This window comes from Salvelinus alpinus, chromosome 1 (assembly GCF_045679555.1).
Source record: "Salvelinus alpinus chromosome 1, SLU_Salpinus.1, whole genome shotgun sequence".
Classification (NCBI taxonomy): Eukaryota; Metazoa; Chordata; class Actinopteri; order Salmoniformes; family Salmonidae; genus Salvelinus; species Salvelinus alpinus.
The window spans coordinates 40,741,980-40,761,665 of NC_092086.1; the positions used below are offsets into that span (position 1 = coordinate 40,741,980).

The 19,686-nt window shown below is 44.9% G+C and overlaps 1 protein-coding gene across 1 annotated transcript; it reads right to left on the reverse strand.

The window, feature by feature from the left end:
- Positions 1-12,522, reverse strand: LOC139532368 (envoplakin-like). The gene is made up of 21 exons (XM_071329893.1): positions 12,373-12,522; positions 10,440-10,539; positions 10,059-10,213; positions 9,643-9,766; positions 9,211-9,342; positions 9,066-9,107; positions 8,608-8,877; positions 8,371-8,466; positions 8,166-8,276; positions 7,928-8,074; positions 7,653-7,807; positions 7,456-7,553; positions 7,132-7,304; positions 6,844-7,022; positions 6,558-6,696; positions 6,215-6,408; positions 4,553-4,703; positions 4,354-4,437; positions 4,130-4,237; positions 3,921-4,013; positions 1-3,805 (listed from the first exon to the last, which is right to left on the reverse strand). The coding sequence occupies exons 1-21, from the start codon at positions 12,414-12,416 to the stop codon at positions 308-310; spliced, it is 6,093 nt and encodes a 2,030-aa protein (XP_071185994.1). The 5' UTR covers positions 12,417-12,522; the 3' UTR covers positions 1-307.
- Between the last annotated feature and the right edge of the window lie 7,164 nt (positions 12,523-19,686).

Sequence of the window (19,686 nt, forward strand, 5' to 3'; positions counted from 1 at the left end):
TGGTTATTTGAAAGTTTATTGGAAGAAATGGCTCTCACAATACTGAAGCTCTTCACCAAACATTAATTTAAATTATGTGTACAGCAACTCTTGAGAATCATAGCATGAATAAAGAACAGGTAAATGTGTACAGTACAACCTAGACATTTTCTGACTTCAAAAATCAGAACTATAAAAATGTTCTACCTTTACCATAAAGACATCATAAGAACATGTGTTTGTGTTGTTGTGATGTGAATTTCTATTTCTATTTAGCACCTGGAGCTGTAGCATCTCTCTAGATCTGGCATGTGTGTCAGCCACATGTCTAGACTTGGCTGTAGGAGCCAGGGAATCGATAGTTGGAGTATGATGGTGCATCTTTGGAGTCACCACTGGAGGCTGCAGGGAGCAGCAAGAGCCCTGTAGTGACATCTTTTTTGCAGCGATCCATTGCCTCCTTGTACGAGATCTTCTCTTTTGTGATGGGGTCAATCAACTCTTTGGTGTGGGCAGACTTGTCTTGGAGGTTCTTGGCTACTGTGCTGTCGATTATCTTGGTGTTAAGAGCATCTTGGACACTGATGCGACCAGCTTTATGGGGGTTCACCAGCCCCCCAGTCAGGTACTGTGCTTCCATGTACCTCATGGCACTATCCTGAGGTATCCAGCCTTTCTCAGCCGCTTGCCCTACTGCGAGACGCTCCTTGGTCACAGGATCCTCCACTCCAGTGAAGGCCTTCTGAGCATTCAGCAGCAGATGCATGTGACTTTTGTCAATGAGACCCAGCTCAACTGCTTTGTGAACAGAGAACTTGTCCTTTCTGTTGAGGTCGACGATGCCACCCGTGGCTGCCTGAGCCTCCAGGAGCTTCTGGGCTGTGGTTGGGTCAATAAGGTTTCGAGTCAGGGCACTACGTACAGACATACGGCTGTTGGTGGTGGAGTCCAGCACCCCAGAGATTGGGAAGAGCTCTTCACCGCTAGAAATGTTCAGGTTGCTACTGCTGCCGTATCTATTGTTTGTGAGACTTGAGTAGGAAGACCTTAGTGATGATGGCATTGTGCTCAAAGAGGATGCCGCAGTGGTCTTTGTCGGTGTCCTTGGTGTTGCGATTGGACCAATGTAAGGCTTTGGTCTGGAATCCCCAGCGACCAGGAGAGCAAATTCTGAGATAGGCATTTTACCGTCCTTGTAGCGGTGCAGATCGGACTGGGTCAAGCGGCCATCCTTTAGAGCATTCCTGACAGAGAACTGCTTTCCACTCTTGCGATCCTGCAGAATCGAGGTCTCCCCATCTGGACCCATTGAGGTGATCTCCTCCCAGTCACATTCTAGCTCCTGAAGGTGGATGTACTGGTTGCGGTCAATCAGACCCTCTAAGTAGGCATCATATGGTGACATGTCTTTGCCAGTCTCGGGGTCAAGGATGCTGATTCTAGTGGAGAGGTTGGTCTCTCTGGTGTGTGTCTCAGAGTGGTCCTCTTTCTTAAGATTGTTCTGCAGCTCCATAATGTAGGTCTCCTTTTGGTGTATCCGGTCTTTTTCATTCAGGATGTCCTTCTCTAGACGTTGTACCTCAGAATCCATCTTGAAGCCCCTTTGCCTGTTCGTCTGGTTTCTCTCACTCATCAGCTTGGATTGCAGCTGGAACGATATGCTTAAATCATGTTTCTCAGACTCCAAAGTCCTCAGTGTTTTGAGGAGATTTTCTTTCTCTCTCATCAGGGAATCTCTATTGAGGGTGATGCTTGTTTCTTCGTGAGAGGTGCTTGACTTTGTGGTCTGGAGCCGGGTCACTTTGGTATTAAGCCTCTGGATTTCATCTTCTTGATCCCGTCTGGAACTTCTTTCCTGCAACACTAGATCTCTGAGATGGTCTCTCTCAGCCTCCACATTCTGGTCCTTCTCCACCCGAATCACCTCTTTATATACAGTCTTTTCAATGGACTTTTCCTTGCGCAGGATGTCCAACTTGATCTTCAGGTTTCGGATGTCCCTTTCCAGCCGACTGATGTTGGTTTCCTCCATATCCCTGTCTGTGCGTAAGCCACTGGTTAGTTTCTCAAGCTTGGGGTCTCTCTCCACTTTGAGAACTTCCTCAATAATGATCTTCTCCGCAATGGGTTGAGGGGTATTTTCAAGCTCAAGGATGCGAGATTTGATCTGTCTAAGCTCTGTTTCTACTTGGATCTTCTTTTGCCGGTCGTCCATCAGTGCCAAGTTTCTCTCTATCTCCTCAACCAGGGCTCTCAACTGTCGAACTTCCAATTCCAGTTTCCTACGGGATTTAACCTCTTCATCCAAGTTCTTGTTCAGCTTTTCATACTCCAGGAGTTGTTTTGGATCCTTCTCAAGACGCACCACTTCCTGCATCACTATCGTCTCCTCTGGTTTCTGCCTTTCCACCATGATGTACTTGTTTTGCAGGTCAAAGACAGTTTCCTCCATGTTGCGTCGTTGCTGGATTTCTTCCCTCACATCTCTCCTCAGACGGTCAGCCTCCTTCTCCAGTAGGGGATCATTTTCGTATTTGACCACCTCTTTGTTTACAAGCTTTGTCTCTAACTTAGACTTTTCGACCTTCCATTCATCTCTCTCTTTGCGCAGGCGGCTCAGCAGATCCAGGGTGCTGTCATATGAGACCCGCAGAAGTGAAACCTGGTCGTTCAACCTCTTAATTTCCCTGATGACCTCTGGGCTCTTCTCCTCTTTAATCACTTCCTGGGTCACTTCCTTGAACTCCGACTTGGGTTTCTGGGAACGCAGAGTTTTAAGATCCACCATAAGTGAGTCGATTTCTTTCTCCAGATCAGTGCAGTTTCGATTAGAGTCATGCAGCTCTTTCCTTAGCCTCACCAGCTCCACCTCTGTCTCAGGGTCCACCCTGTAGATCTCATTGATGATCTCCTTGACCTCAAGCTTGGGCCGCACCTTCTCCACTTCACTGTAGCGGATCTGGAGGCTGGTGAGTTCCTTCATCAAATCACTGTTCATCTTGTTCTCCTCTTCCAGGCTGGTGTGGATAGTCTTAACCTCGTCAATGAGTTTTGGGTCCTGTTCCACCCTCTTCAGCACCTTGGTAACAATCTTAGGCTGGATAGTGGGAATGATCCTCTCAAGTGTGTTTATTTGGCTCCTAGTGCGGAATATGTCATCATTGAGGGACTTGGATCTTAACCCCTCCTCTGAGATCTCGGTCTGAAAGGTCAGAACTGCTTTCAGCATCTCCGGGTCCTTCTCCAGTCTCACCACCTCCTTTTTCACTACTCTCTCTTTGATAGTCGGTCTCTTTTGTGCCAGAACTGTGATCTCAGTCTTCATGTGGACCGTCTCTGTATCTCTCACCTGGACCTCCTGCTCCAGCTTGCACATCTCCTCTCTCAGCTTGGTGGCCTCCTTGTCAAGCTGGGGGTCCCTCTCAAACTCAGTCAACACCTTGGTTAACAGCCTAGGTTTGACATTTGTCAGCTCAGTCTCCCGGCGGATGATATTCTCATTGACAACCTTTATCTCTGTCTGGGTGCCAGAGTGTTTAATAGTCTCATCTTGGATTCGACTCTTCAGGGACACCAGGTCACCCTCTAGTATGGGGTCACGGTAGTACTGCACAACTTCCCTCTCCTCCATTCGTTCCACACCTCTACGGCTTTTCAGTGAAATAAACCTCTTTCTGTATGTTGCTAGGTCATTCTCAGCATGGGAGCGCCTGGCGATCTCATCCGCCAGCTCTCTCTTTAGAACGTCTGTTTCCTCCAGGTCTTTCTGCTGGCTCTGGAGCTGCCGCTGCTGTTTCACCACCACCTGGCTCACCTTCTCGTCATTCTGTTCAGAGCAGGTAACAGTGGACAATATAGTTTAACCTATACTAGAGTGGGTTTTTTAATAAGGAATTACATAATCCACTGTGTTGATGTTTTACAAAGTAATTGTGTCATACCTGGGCAATTATGTTCTTAGCCAATCCCATCTTGTTGAGAAGCTGATCATTCTCTGCAGACACCTCTGAGTAGAGGTTCAGTAGAGCTCTTTCCTGAAACAGAAACATACAGCCTCTAGATCATGGATCTTGAATCAATGCCCAAACTTGAATGCAAATTAAGTCAACTATAGGATGAGGATTGTTGCAGTCGCTCAGGTCCACAATACCTTTTTCAGCACCGCGTCAGCCATGGCGGATGTGCGATGTCTTTTGGCATCTTCATCATCCACATCTTTCAGTGTACCACGGTACTTATCAGATTTGGCCTCATACTCCTACGAGACATGGTGAATATTTATTTTCTCTTTTAAGAACAACATTGACCAAAACCCTTCAACTGATATCAACATTTTTAATGGTAGCTCTGATTAGATGTATTTTTTAAACTCACATTGAGAACATTCTGCAAGTCACGGGACTGTTTCACTGCTAGGCCCACATCATCTGATTTCCTTTTTATGTCCTCCACCACTCTCTGAAACGAAAGCAACCACCCAATAAGAACAAGAGAAATGTACTGCAGAAAACTGACGATGTTCATAACAGGGACAATTGTTGAGATAAAATAACACAAAAATAAGCCCACAAACCTTCTGAGAGTTCTGCTTGGAGTTAATTTGAGAAAGTCCATCACTTGGATTGATCGTATTATTAGGCAGGTTGGTCAAAAATAAGTTCAATGATTGGACAGAGCTCTGGAAGCCTTGATTCTTATTGGTTGCCTCTTGCAGCAGAACCGTTCTATAACAATAGATTTTTTATTAAGCATCAGTATATCATAGACCAGAGAAGTAACCACAGACACAAGACATATATAACTGTGACATAAAAACGTCCTTTCACTGTCAACCGAGTTTATTTTATGTATAAATATTTGTATGAACATAACAAGATTCAACAACTGAGACATAAACTGAACAAGTTCCACAGACATGTGACTAACAGAAATGGAATCATGTGTCCCTGAACAAAGGGGGTCAAAATCAAAAGTAACAGTCAGTATCTGGTGTGGCCACCAGCTGAATTAAGTACTGCAATGCATCTCCTCCTTATGGACTGCACCAGATTTGCCAGTTCTTGCTGTGAGATGTTACCCCACTCTTCCACCAAGGCACCTGCAAGTTCCCGGATATTTCTGTGGGGAATGGCCCTAGCCCTCACCCTCTGATCCAACAGGTCCCAGATGTGCTCAATGGGATTGAGATCCGGACTCCTCACTGGCCATGGCAGAAGACTGACATTCATTTCTTGCAGGAAATCACGCACAGAACGAGCAGTAAGGCTGGTGGTATTGTCATGCTGGAGGGTCATGTCAGGATGAGCCTGCAGGAAGGGTACCACATGAGGGAGGAGTATGTCTTCCCTGTAACGCACAGCGTTGAGGTTGCCTGCAATGACAACAAGCTCAGTCCGATGATGCTGTGACACACCGCCCCAGACCATGACGGACCCTCCACCTCCAAATCGATCCCGCTCCAGAGTACAGGCCTCAGTGTAACGCTCATTCCTTCGACGATAAACGTGAATCCGACCATCACCCCCGGTGAGACAAAACCGCGACTCGTCAGTGAAGAGCACTTTTTTCCAGTCCTGTCTGGTCCAGCGACGGTGGGTTTGTGCCCATAGGCGACGTTGTTGCCGGTGATGTCTGGTGAGGACCTGCCTTACAACAGGCCTACAAGCCCTCAGTCCAGCCTCTCTCAGCCTATTGCGGACAGTCTGAGCACTGATGGAGGAATTGTGCGTTCCTGGTGTAACTCGGGCAGTTGTTGTTGCCATCCTGTACCTGTCCCGCAGGTGTGATATTTGGATGTACCGATCCTGTGCAGGTGTTGTTACACGTGGTCTGCCACTGCGAGGATGATCAGCTGTCTGTCCTGTCTCCCTGTAGCACTGTCTTAGGCGTCTCACAGTACAGACATTGCAATTGGACCCTGGGCATCTTTCTTTTGGTGTTTTTCAGTCAGTAGAAAGGCCTCTTCAGTGTCCTAAGTTTTCATAACTGTAACCTTAATTGCCTACCATCTGTAAGCTGTTAGTGTCTTAAGTGTCTTAACAACTGTTCAACAGGTGCATGTTCATTAATTGTTTATGGTTCATTGAACAAGCATGGGAAACAGTGTTTAAACCCTTTACAATGAAGATCTGTGAAGTTATTTGGATTTTTAAGAATTATCTTTGAAAGACAGGGTCCTGAAAAAGGGACGTTTCTTTTTTGCTGAGTTTAGCTGTGGGACAGATGGGGTTCTCACCTCTCCTGTAGCTGACTGTTGACGTTGGCATAGCGGTTCTTCAGGTGTTTGACCTCTGTCTGCTGGCGGCGGATGTCTGGGCAGTACTCATTGAAGCCCTTCTGCAGGGAGCTGCTCAGCTGCTCTGAGGACTCCAAGTCCCTGCTCAGCTTCAGCATCTCGTCCTGCTTTAACGCTACATCCTTGCGCATGTTCTGTTTGTAGGACAAGGGAGAAACACAGGGGACTTATCAAAGAGGATGGGTCAATCAAAACAAAACACTCACTGCAACTTGTAAGAGTCCATCATAATGACATGATGTGTGATGAACTTTAAGTAGTCATATGGCGAAAATACTGTTACCTGAAGCTTCTGGATGCGTGTCTGGAGGACGTTGGGAACATCAGGGATGGCAGCATCTTCAGCCAGCTGCTCCTCAAAGCCAGAGACTGAGTTGTCCACCGTATTGATCTGCCTCTCCAAGAACATGGAAGCTGTGGCTCTGGTCATGACAAAGAAATTCGTGAGTGAGAATAATCTTGAGGAATTGGATGTAAATAAAATAAAAACAAGTAAAAAATAAGAACATATAGCTAAAGCAACCTTTACATAGGTTTTTTATATTTCACATTGTTAACTAAATTCGTACTTTTTGTTGTACAGGTCACAGAGGACGTTGGTGTCGTCAAACTTGTTGTTAAGACCACTCAGTTTGAGTGACAGGGCGGAGGTGGTGGGCCCAAGGGGCTTCTGGGCTAGGATGGGATCCATATCTCTCTGGACCGCTGCCTTCTCTGCCTCCAGGTTCCTAACAGTCAGGGCGTCCCTCTGCAGGGCAAAATACACCATGGATATCACACTCTGGAACCACACTGTCCATTATAATGATGCTATGTAGCAGCCTGCAGTGGTCTGAAATAAAAAACAATCCCTTCACCTCATGCTCCTTCAGCCTGTTGGCCAGGTCACGTGTGGGGTCACTGCGATCCAGAGGGGCCCTCAGCCGGCTCAGGATGTCCTTCTCACTGTGGTCCAGGTTCTTGCTGATCTTGTCCAGCTGGCTGGCCAGCACTGTGGTCTTTGTGTCCACTGGGGCATTAGCCACAGGGGCTGAGGACAAGCAGAGGGCACAGTGAGAAATAAGGGGACAGGAGAGGCCCACACTGAGTCTAGTCCCCTGTATCTACTAGGGTCCCACTGTGAGTTCAAACTAAGTGATTTCTGCTAAAGTTCTTACCAAGTGGAGTGATGTTCCACTCACCTGCTCTCACTGAGCGCACCACCTCCACACCGGGGCTCCTCAGGGAGGCCATCAGAGTAGTTCTCTTTCTCTTCAGGTTAGAAAGCTCTCTGTCCAGACTGGACACACAAACACACAATGTCATTACAGTTCACCTGTGATGGTGGTTAAGTTTTGGGTCATTGTAATAAGGAGAGTCTTTTTTTCTCTCTCTTTACCTTTCCACTTTCTCAAGGGCCTCAGTGTCTGGCGGTGGGACCAGGAAGCAGGCTCCAGGCAGGGTTTTGGTCTTCCCAGTGCTGGTCTGGACCTCCCAGTTCTCATCGTCTAAGTTGGACTTTAGCATAAGCTTCTCTGCTTGAGACACTGAGTCCTAAGGGTGGCAGGAGTTTGCATCATTATATTGTGCTACAGCTGTCAATTGACAGGACATTAGCTTGCCCTTTAGCTTCTCAGAACTCTCACAATGCTATTCTATGAAGCTGTTTTCTACCTCTCCATTGGTCCATTCACACAGGGACACCACAGGGGTGGGTTTGGTGGGGCGGAGACGCCGCAGCTTCAGAGGGGCGATGGTGCTGCTGAACTCCCTCAGGGCTACGAGGCGCTGTTCGTTCCTCTCTATCGCTCTCTCATCACCCTGAGGATATGAGATACAGAAGATATTAGAGAACAGATTGAAATAATGCTGTACGTCATAGAAACGATACAAAGAATAAACCAAATCTCACCTCAAGCTGTAGCAGGATCTCTGGGTTGTTCTTGTTGTTCAGTGATTTGGGGTCCAGATTAGAGTTGAGTCTCTTCATGGACTCAGACAAGGTCTCTACATCCAGCTGGTACTGTAGGTAGGAACACACATAGGAGCAATGTTACATTGAGCCATGACAACGAGCCATAAGAAACGTCCTTTCCCAGGGTTAAGAGATGACGTACCTTCCTGTAGTTGTCTATGTTGTCAAGGTGTACCTCCTGGCAGATACACAGGTTTAGGAAGCTCTGCCACTCGTTCTGCAATGCGTCGCTGTGTGCCTGAGACGAACCAAGCATATTGTCCCATGGAAGATCAGAGTAGATGATGTGGTGAGTAACTCATGTGGTGAGTAACTCAATGTCCTATACTTAAGCTATTACAATGGTAAAAGTTAACATCTTGTAGCCATATAAACATACCCGTATTGTGGAGCTGGCAGGGTGCTTCATTTCAACGAGACGATCCCCATCCATCTGTAGCTGGTTGGTCTCACTCTCATGTGTTAGCAGAGTGTTGTTTTTGAACTTCTCGTACTCCATGCGCACCCCTGGGGGGTCCAGCATGTGGTCGCTCCAGTCCTTCCTGAGGATCCTCTCCTGGTACTCACTCAGGTAGACCAGCTCCTTACTGCAGCCCTGCATGTAGTCATACAGAGAGGCCAGGTACCTGTGTCTCCACAGGGAGGCCTCCTGCACCACACAGCATGGGGAGAGACAGATCAGTCACACCTGGACTATCTTATAGTCAACGATGGAGAGATAGCACAGGCACAAAGGTTCAAATACAACCACAACAGTGTAGCATTCTGAGCCCCTTTGACATGTCAGAGCCATACTTTAATGCACACACAGATGTATTACATAACTTCTGGACTCACCAAGAGATCTGTGTACTGTCTCTGAATGGTAGACAACTTTGCCTGTGGACAGAAAACAAACCATGAAAATCATTGTTTAGAGTTTCTCCCTAGTTTTGGTGAGATTCAGAATGAAGAAAGCAGCCGAGGGCTTTGTAGTCGTTACCGGAGAGCCAGTGCTGCTGCGGTTCATTTGGGAGCCGTAGGCCTCGATCTCCTGGTGCAGGATGTTATGAGAGGCAATCTGCTTCTCCACATCAGACAGGTTGGGCCCGTACCTCTCTGCACTTATCTGCTTCTATAACACACAACACACAGGTACAGTAAATACTCTAGAGTTCAGCTGTATGTCTACCTCAACCACATGTCTTGTTAACTTTGTTTGGCTGTTTTCCCCCTGGGGATAATAAAGTTTTGTACCACTACTACTACATTCAGAAAGATATGTTACTCCAAGCAACTAGGAGCTAATACCAAAGGTGTGGTTGCACCAGCAGAAAGCGGTGGTCAACCAAAGTTGTTATATAATGACAGGACAGTACTGTCTACAGTCATACTGGTCTTGAATAGAGTGTTACCAAGGATATGGCAGGCTCACCTGTTTCTCCTCCAGCACCTGAGACCAGTCAATCCTGGGAGTGAGCTCCACCTCCTGCACTGCCTCATACAGGTCCCGGTACATGGTACAGTCCTTAGACCAGCGGTCATGGAGGTTTCTCACACTAAGGAACAGAAAAAAATTAGAAATCAGAGGCATATTGAAAGAGGGAAAGAGAGAACATGAGTGTTCAGAACGTTCTCTGAGAGCCTCTGGAAAAGTATCTCTTTCACAAAACCATTGTTTCATATATTATAAGTGTGTGTGTGTGTGTCTGTGTGTGTGTGTGTGTGTGTGTGTGTGTGTGTGTGTGTGTGTGTGTGTGTGTGTGTGTGTGTGTGTGTGTGTGTGTGTGTGTGTGTGTGTGTGTGTGTGTGTGTGTGTGTGTGTGTGTGTGTGTTCTTGCTGGAACTCACTCGATCTCTATCTCTCCAGCCTGTGGGTGTGAAAGCTTCTTGGCCCGGTCCACATCCAGGAACAGATCCTTCAGCAGCCCCTCAGCCCCAGCTAGGATCTCTGTATTCTCCTTCTGGTGCAGTAAGGGCCTGTCCTTCTTGTCATTCACTGTGTCCTGGAACAGAAACGGAAAGGCACTCCCCATCATGACACATTTGTGTTGAATTGCACATTGATAAAATATCTGTGGTTGGATCGAAAAGTTTTTACTTGATCAAGTGGAATTAAGGGATGCAGATTTCATTAAGTTGGGCATTGTAACGTGTTAGGTAAAGGTGTATGTATAACTGTGTAATTACATACACAGGCAGTGTGTGGGTAGGGATGGTAGGACCTCTTACCACAGCCATCAGCTCCTCAGAGCGCAGCACATTCTTCTCCACCTGGTCTGCATTGCTCTGCATGCGCGCCACCAGCACAGCCACATCATTACCTTGGCTCCTGGGAAGAGAAAAGACAAACCTCCATTCACATCAGTGTAATTGACACATTGTTGAAACCAGTAGGCCTATCTAAGAGGGCTCAGTAGAGCAACCTGAATGTTCAGGAACCAGATTCCAGGTTTGGTAGAATAATCAAAATGAGAACCAGACTCAGGCAGAACAAAAAGTATTCCTCAGCCTCCCCCATCCAACTTTACAAAGGACTGTCACTCATCTACATTCCTCTAGCAATCAACACATCTTTAAGTCTGTATGTTCTTGTACTTATTCTTCTGTCATTCCTACTCGTAGTCGCTGTTATGAAAGTCAGCTATTTATTCGTACACACCCTCACATTGATGGATTATTGAGGAGTGTCCTCAGGAATTTACAGTCAATGGGTGACATAGCACATGGAATTCTACTGATGTCCCCATGAATCACTTTGATCAAAGTTAATAGCTGATGAATGCAATTACATTCCAATGGGACAATAAAACGAATAGTGATAGTGGGGGGATAGATTTACTGTTTCAACATTGTGGTATCTAGTATCTCATACATGCCTTGTTGAAAGTTCTGAGTCATTTAGGCAACTGCTTATCTCTGTTAGTATATGTGGTAAAATGACAAAGTCCACATAGCTGTAGGAGCCATCTAGGTTTGGCAGACACACCCTGTCATACCCTGTCACATCCTAAAGAAGGTTAAAAGGAGTTAGATAATGCATAGCTACCGTACCAAAGCAAACAGCACACACACATGTCAGGGTGAGTAGGAGTGTGACAGGCAGACACTAAAGGGAAGCCTAAAAGTCACCCTGCTGGTTCTATAAGATAGAGAGCTGCAAAGGATCCAGACTCTATACCCTGTCGCTCCAAGACACCCCCCAGTGTAGGAGTGATGTGGAGGGTGTTCCTGCATGTGGTGAGTGACACAGTGTTCAGTGATGTAAAGGAACTGAAAGATAATCATCAGATTATTGATTTATCAAGGCACACTTGAAAGGAACATAGTACATATTTCACAAAAACATACGATCTATTCATCTCTACGCAACTTTGTATATACACAAATCTGTTAGAACCTGTTTAAGCAACAGAACACACAGTACATACCCTCTTCTCTATATAAACATAAATCCTGAGTCTTCCAGCGATGTACCTAAACACATTCCAAATCTGCTGTCTGTCACTCACGTCTGTGAGATCACACTTCTTCAAACAGTGCTTTTATGTGCTCTGGGCTCTTTGTTACCGGGCCAGGCCACCTTAGTGTAACATAGTATTATCCATCAGAGCTATTGTTGCTCTGTCTACATAATTAGTCAGAGCAGCCATCTATTGAATACTGAGAGCAATGTGGAAGATCAACCTTAATGCCACACCCCATTGCTAAAGGCACACATCAGTGGTTACATACAACACAGTCCAAATACCAATGAGATTACTCTTTTCTCAGGAAAGTAAACAAATTGTGACAGTTACTACAGAAATTATTGTCTTGTCTCATCATCAATCGGCGGCAGATAAGATTTATTTTACGCTTATGTAAGGTAGCAATGAGGCGTTACCAATACTAAGTGCTCATAGATCAAATCTGATACTTCATCTAAATCATCTACTGCATTTTCCTGGAAGACTGCAGACTCTTAAAATACACTATCATTCCAAGTTGGACATAGAAAAGACCAGTCAACAAATGCCCACATGTGCGTGGACTAGATTCCAGGTCGCCCCTACAGGGAATACAAGCAGGCTGAGATGAAATGAAAAATAAGAGACAGAGAAAAGAGAAGAAAAGAGAAGGAAACATAACGCATCAAAGTTCAGGCAACGGAGGGCAAACTCACTGGGCCACTTTCACCAGGTCGTACTCCTTCTTCTTGCTGAACATCCTGGGAGGCTGTGTGTCCTGTCAGTCCCAGTGCAATTATCTTACTCCTCACTTCCCTCTCCTCGCTGTACCTCTCTCTCTAGCCGTGTCTCCTCTCTCTAGTTAAAGAGCAGCCACCTGCCTCAGCTCCACCCCAATGAACAGGTGTGTCATCATGAAGGCACTAGACCAGAGGAACAGACCGGGTAAACCTGTTCCTCTCTCTCTCTCTCTCTCTCACTCGCTCTCTCTCTCTCTCTCGCTCTCTCTCTCGCTCTCTCTGTCTCTCTCTCACTTTCTCTCAATTCCTACACACCTGCATTCCTATCTTTTAATGTATTTACTTTCTCTTACCTGGGCATAATCAATAAAGATAGTTTTGTTATAGACATTGTTGAATAGGCACTGCTTTTCTAGATCAAGGGAGTCAACACTAAGAGATACACATTATTATAACAGTGTGATTCCTCATTGGTAGACTTCCAATGGAGAAACACTGGAATGTGGCAGGGCCAGTCACCTGTTAGATTCAAGGGGGCTACTCACTCACTTTTACTCACTTCAATCAAACCAATCTAAATTCATTTCCACCTTGAAACATTGGAGATTGAATTATCTAGTAATGACATTAAACCACTGATTAGTTGTCATTACAAACAGAATATCTAGATTCTAGACATATTTGGGATGAAATGCCAGAACACCAAAAGGCTATAGTGTAATGCCAAACAATGCCCAAAGTTCACACTGCATAAAAACATATCCAACAAGAATCATAATAGTTACTACTACATACACCTTTATTGGAGGTTGGGCACACCACCTCCCAACTGTGCTATCCACCCAACAAGCAAACAGAGAAGGACAATAATGTTTAGAGAGTATCAGACTAAGAGGGTGTGATCTGTGCGTAGTAATAATATCACAAAAATATCCAAGGAAAACGTAATAGCTATTTGTAGTAGTGTGATAACACCTATTTAAATGTTATGTTAGCCTGACACGCTAGCCCACTACAGAAAGACAGAAAGGGTGCAGTGAAACTGGACAAGTTAAAACAAGTCTAGATAATAAACAAAACGTGACAAGCATTTGACATCACCATTGATCCTTTATTTTAGGAAGTCAAAACTGTGCATGAGTGGTCGTGCTGGTTTGCATTGTATTCTGTTTGTAGCTTAGCCATAGGGTACACCTTCAGACACTACAGTACAGTAGGCTACAGTTCCCCAGGCTTCTGAGTATCAGTGATTATCAGACAGGCATCCTGTTGAATTACCACTCTTAGTATTTATATACAGTGGGGAGAACAAGTATTTGATACACTGCCGATTTTGCAGGTTTTCCTACTTACAAAGCATGTAGAGGTCTGTAATTTTTATCATAGGTACACTTCAACTGTGAGAGACGGAATCTAAAACAAAAATCCAGAAAATCACATTGTATGATTTTTAAATAATTAATTTGCATTTTATTGCATGACATAAGTATTTGATCACCTACCAACCAGTAAGAATTCCGGCTCTCACAGACCTGTTAGTTTTTCTTTAAGAAGCCCTCCTGTTCTCCACTCATTACCTGTATTAACTGCACCTGTTTGAACTCGTTACCTGTATGAAAGACACCTGTCCACACACTCAATCAAACAGATTCCAACCTCTCCACAATGGCCAAGACCAGAGAGCTGTGTAAGGACATCAGGGATAAAATTGTAGACCTGCACAAGGCTGGGATGGGCTACAGGACAATAGGCAAGCAGCTTGGTGAGAAGGAAACAACTGTTGGCGCAATTATTAGAAAATGGAAGAAGTTCAAGATGACGGTCAATCACCCTCGGTCTGGGGCTCCATGCAAGATTTCACCTCGTGGGGCATCAATGATCATGAAGAAGGTGAGGGATCAGCCCAGAACTACACGGCAGGACCTGGTCAATGACCTGAAGAGAGCTGGGACCACAGTCTCAAAGAAAACCATTAGTAACACACTACGCCGTCATGGATTAAAATCCTGCAGCGCACGCAAGGTCCCCCTGCTTAAGCCAGTGCATGTCCAGGCCTGTCTGAAGTTTGCCAATGACCATCTGGATGATCCAGAGGAGGAATGGGAGAAGGTCATGTGGTCTGATGAGACAAAAATAGAGCTTTTTGGTCTAACTCCACTCGCCGTGTTTGGAGGAAGAAGAAGTATGAGTACAACCCCAAGAACACCATCCCAACCGTGAAGCATGGAGGTGGAAACATCATTCTTTGGGGATGCTTTTCTGCAAAGGGGACAGGACGACTGCACCGTATTGAGGGGAGGATGGATGGGGCCATGTATCGCGAGATTTTGGCCAACAACCTCCTTCCCTCAGTAAGAGCATTGAAGATGGGTCGTGGCTGGGTCTTCCAGCATGACAACGACACGAAGCACACAGCCATGGCAACTAAGGAGTGGCTCCGTAAGAAGCATCTCAAGGTCCTGGAGTGGCCTAGCCAGTCTCCAGACCTGAACCCAATAGAAAATCTTTGGAGGGAGCTGAAAGTCCGTATTGCCCAGCGACAGCCCCGAAACCTGAAGGATCTGGAGAAGATCTGTAGGGAGGAGTGGGCCAAAATCCCTGCTGCAGTGTGTGCAAACCTAGTCAAGAACTACAGGAAACGTATGATCTCTGTAATTGCAAACAAAGGTTTCTGTACCAAATATTAAGTACTGCTTTTCTGATGTATCAAATACTTATGTCATGCAATAAAATGCAAATTAATTACTTAAAAATCATACAATGTGATTTTCTGGATTTTTGTTTTAGATTCCGTCTCTCATAGTTGAAGTGTACCTATGATAAAAATTACAGACCTCTACATGCTTTGTAAGTAGGAAAACCTGCAAAATCGGCAGTGTATCAAATACTTGTTCTCCCCACTGTATATACATTTTTACCTTTATTTAACTAGGCAAGTCAGTAAATTCTTATTTTCAATGACAACCTAGCAACAGTGGCTTAAATGCCTTGTTCAGAGGCAGAGCAACAGATTTGTACCTTGTTAGCTCGGAGATTCGATCTTGCAATCTTTCGTTTACAAGTCCAAAGCTCTAACCACTAGGCTACCTGCCGCCCCTAGTATAAGGAGTCAAGGTCTCAGAGAGGAATGCAAAGTACCCTTACCCGCTGAGGGAAGAGCTGGGGCCTCTGCTGACGGTAGAAAGATAAACATTTATGAGTGTATGTGCATTGTGCCCTCATAATCAAAAAATTGAATCAAATCCAATTGTATTCATCACATGCTTGTAAACAACAGTGAAATGCTTACGGGCCCTTCCCAACAACGCAGAGAGAAAGAAAATAGAGAAATAATAGAAAAATAATAACACGTAATAATACAAGTTATAATAAATACACCATGAGTAAAGATAACTATACCGGTACTGAGTTGATGTGCAGGGGTACGAGGTAATAACTTGGTTATATACACAGGGTACCAGTACTGAGTTGATGTGCAGGGGTACGAGGTAATAACTTGGTTATATACACAGGGTACCAGTACTGAGTTGATGTGCAGGGGTACGAGGTAATAACTTGGTTATATACACAGGGTACCGGTACTGAGTTGATGTGCAGGGGTATGAGGTGATAACTTGGTTATATACACAGGGTACCGGTACTGAGTTGATGTGCAGGGGTATGAGGTGATAACTTGGTTATATACACAGGGTACCGGTACTGAGTTGATGTGCAGGGGTACGAGGTAATAACTTGGTTATATACACAGGGTACCAGTACTGAGTTGATGTGCAGGGGTACGAGGTAATAACTTGGTTATATACACAGGGTACCAGTACTGAGTTGATGTGCAGGGGTACGAGGTAATAACTTGGTTATATACACAGGGTACCGGTACTGAGTTGATGTGCAGGGGTACGAGGTAATAACTTGGTTATATACACAGGGTACAAGTACTGAGTTGATGTGCAGGGGTACGAGGTAATAACTTGGTTATATACACAGGGTACCGGTACTGAGTTGATGTGCAGGGGTATGAGGTGATAACTTGGTTATATACACAGGGTACCGGTACTGAGTTGATGTGCAGGGGTACGAGGTAATAACTTGGTTATATACACAGGGTACCGGTACTGAGTTGATGTGCAGGGGTATGAGGTAATTGAGGTAGACATGTACACATAACTAGGAATAACTAGGAATAGGCAACAGGATAGATAATAAATAGCAGCAGCGTACGTAATGAGTAAAAAAAGTTTGTGCAAAAAGGGTCAATGCAGATAGTCCGGGTTAACTATTTAACTAACTATTTAGCAGTCTTGTGGCTTGGGGGTAGAAGCTGTTCAGGGTCCCATTGGCTCCAGACTTGGGGCATCGGTACCTCTTGCCATGTGGTAGCAGAGAGAACAGTCTATGACTTTGGTGGCTGGAGTCTTTGACCATTTTTAGGGCCTTCCTCTGACACCGCCTGGTATATAATTACACAAGCATGTGCAATTAATAGAAAAGTGGGAGGTGGGAGTTTATGTCTGAGTTATATTAACGCTACTAACTCATAATGTGATGTCTACGGCTGACTGAAAGCTGTGGTTTAGCATGCTGTTGAGCATCAGGCTTGACTTAGGTATGTCTGGCTCACATCCATAACGGGTACAGTACTCTCCTGACCAACGGCAACATGCCAGTAGAGAAACATGCAAGATACTAAAGATACAAAAAGTGAAGAGTGATGAATGAAGAGGGAACTACAGGTAACTGCCCAAATAAAGGAAATATTTTAGTAAATGAGGGATACAAAGTATATTGAAAGCAGGTGCTTCCACACAGATGTGGTTCCTGAGTTAATTAAGCAATTAACATCCCATCATGCTTAGGGTCATGTATAAAAAGGCCCATTTATTATTTTGGTTACCATGGCTAGAAGAAGAGATCTCAGTGACTTTAAAAGAGGGGTCTCAAAGATACATAGGGGGTTTAAAGGGTGTGTGTGTGTCTCAGTCACCAGATCTCAGCCCAATTGAACACCTATGGGAGATTCCTGAGCGGCACCTGGTACAGCGATTTCCACCACCATCAACAAAACTGTCACGATTGTCCAAGGGAGAGAGAGAGGACCAAGGCGCAGCGTGTAAAAAATACATCTTCTCTTTATTTAGGAGATGAACGAACGAAGCAAAACAACAAATAGACGACCGTGAAGCTATAACCGAACAAAATGCAAACATGCAACCTAGACACAGACACAGACCTAGACAATGACCCAACAAAAACCTGATGCCTATGGCTGCCTAAAATATGGCTCCCAATCAGAGACAAATGAACGACATCTGTCTCTGATTGAGAACCACTCAGGCAACCATAGACATACCTAGAAACATTCACTCAACCATAGACATACCTAGAAACATTCACACAACCATAGACATAACTAGAAACATTCACACAACACAAACCCATACACTAAACCCAACACCCCCCTTTTCCATATAACCACCCGAAACGAGACAAAACACAAACATTCCCCATGTCACACCCTGACCTAACTAAAATAATAAAGAAAACAAAGATAACTAAGGCCAGGGTGTGACAAAAACACTAAATAATGGAGTTCTCATTTAAGAATGATGTCGCATTCCTCCAATAGAGTTCCAGACACTTGTAGAACTATGCCAAGGCGCATTGAACCTGGCAGCTCGTGGTGACCAAACGCCCTATTTAGACACTATTCTGGTTTTCTATATTTTGGCAGTTACTTGTATGCCATACACTAAATTACCAAAAGTATGTGGACACCTGTTCGTCGAACATCTCATTCCAAAATCATGGGCATTAATATGGAGTTGGTCCCTCCTTTGCTGCTATAACAGCCTCCACTCTTCTGGGAAGGCTTGCCACTAGATATTGGAACATTGCTGCGGGGACTTGCTTCCATTCAGCCACAAGAGCATTAGTGAGGTCGGGCACTGATGTTGCGCGATTAGGCCTGGCTCACAGGCAGCGTTCCAATTCATCCCAAAGGTGTTTGATGGGGTTGAGGTCAGGACTTTTGTGCAGGCCAGTCAAGTAAGTTTCTGTAAGGACCTTGCTTTGTGCATGGGGAAATGTCATGCTGAAACAGGAAGGGGCATTCCCCAAACTGTTGCCACAAAGTTGGAAGCACAGAATCGACTAGAAAGTCATTGTATGCTGTAGCATTAAGATTTCCCTTCACTGGAACTAAGGGGCCTAGCCCGAACCATGAAAACAGTCCCAGTCCATAATTGCTCCTCCATCAAACTTCACAGTTGGCACTATGCATTGGGGCAGGTAGCGTTCTCCTGGCATCCGCCAAACCCAGATTAGTCCGTTCATTTAAAAAAGATGTAGGCCTATCTCACTTCATAATCCAAGTTAAAAAATACTCACTCTGAGTAAAGCAGCAGCAGCATCTTTCAAAGTTCAGGTTTTCCTAATGTGGTCATAAGGTGTGGGCTACCGGTGCTGCATATTATTGCATTGTAAATGTCCAATCTCATTTACTGACTTAACATGTAACCCCACCACACCCCTCCCCAATCCACTACACTACACCACAGGGCAGAACACATACCTGGTTAAATTCCACATTGTGCAAGCCTGGCTGCCATTTATCTGGGAGAGGCTCAGCCAAGAACACACAAATCATTTACAGAGAGAGCACATTTCAGTCAAGGTATGTAACACTGAAGAGCAGGGCTTGAACTACAAGGGTTATGGGAACAAAGCAAACAAGGGCATCCCCTTAATCATTGAAAACATCAAAAGGGTCCCCAAGAATAGGTGTTTAATACTTATGTTGGCCCAGGCCCCTATTTTTAGGGAACTGTCTAGTGAATATCAAATCAAATCAAACGTTATTGGTCGCGTACACATATTTAGCAGATGTTATCTCGGGTGTAGAGAAATGCTCATGTTCCTAGCTCCAACAGTGGAGTAATACCTGACAATACAAAACAATACACTCAAATCCCCAGAATAAAAATAAAAATATTAGAACGAGCAATGTCAGAATTCGGAACGTTGAATTTCTGGTCCAAATGCTGGTGAGAGACCGCCGATCTAATATCCAAAAGTTGTTTTCGGCTGTAGGTAATAATGCAAGAAACGTTCTGAGCAAATAATGTAAGAAATAACACACACAAAAATATACTGCAAAGTTGGTTAGGAGCTAGAAACACGGCGAACATGTCCGTAGGCGCCATCTCCGCTAACGTGTCATTTCAACCCTGACATAGAGTTCTAAAGAATCACTATTTTTGAAACACTTCTTAATTGCACATTTTCAAATTGAGA

What these genes read in the sequence shown, in the direction of transcription:
- LOC139532368 (XM_071329893.1), bottom strand. Translation starts at nt 12,416, where the DNA reads ATGTTCAGCAAGAAGAAGGAGTACGACCTGGTGAAAGTGGCCCA. An exon ending in CTGAGGAGCTGATGGCTGTG is followed by an intron (nt 10,214 to 10,439) that starts GTAAGAGGTCCT and finishes TTTCTGTTCCAG; the next exon opens with GACACAGTGAATGACAAGAA. An exon ending in GCAGCAGCACTGGCTCTCCG is followed by an intron (nt 9,108 to 9,210) that starts GTAACGACTACA and finishes TTCTGTCCACAG; the next exon opens with GCAAAGTTGTCTACCATTCA.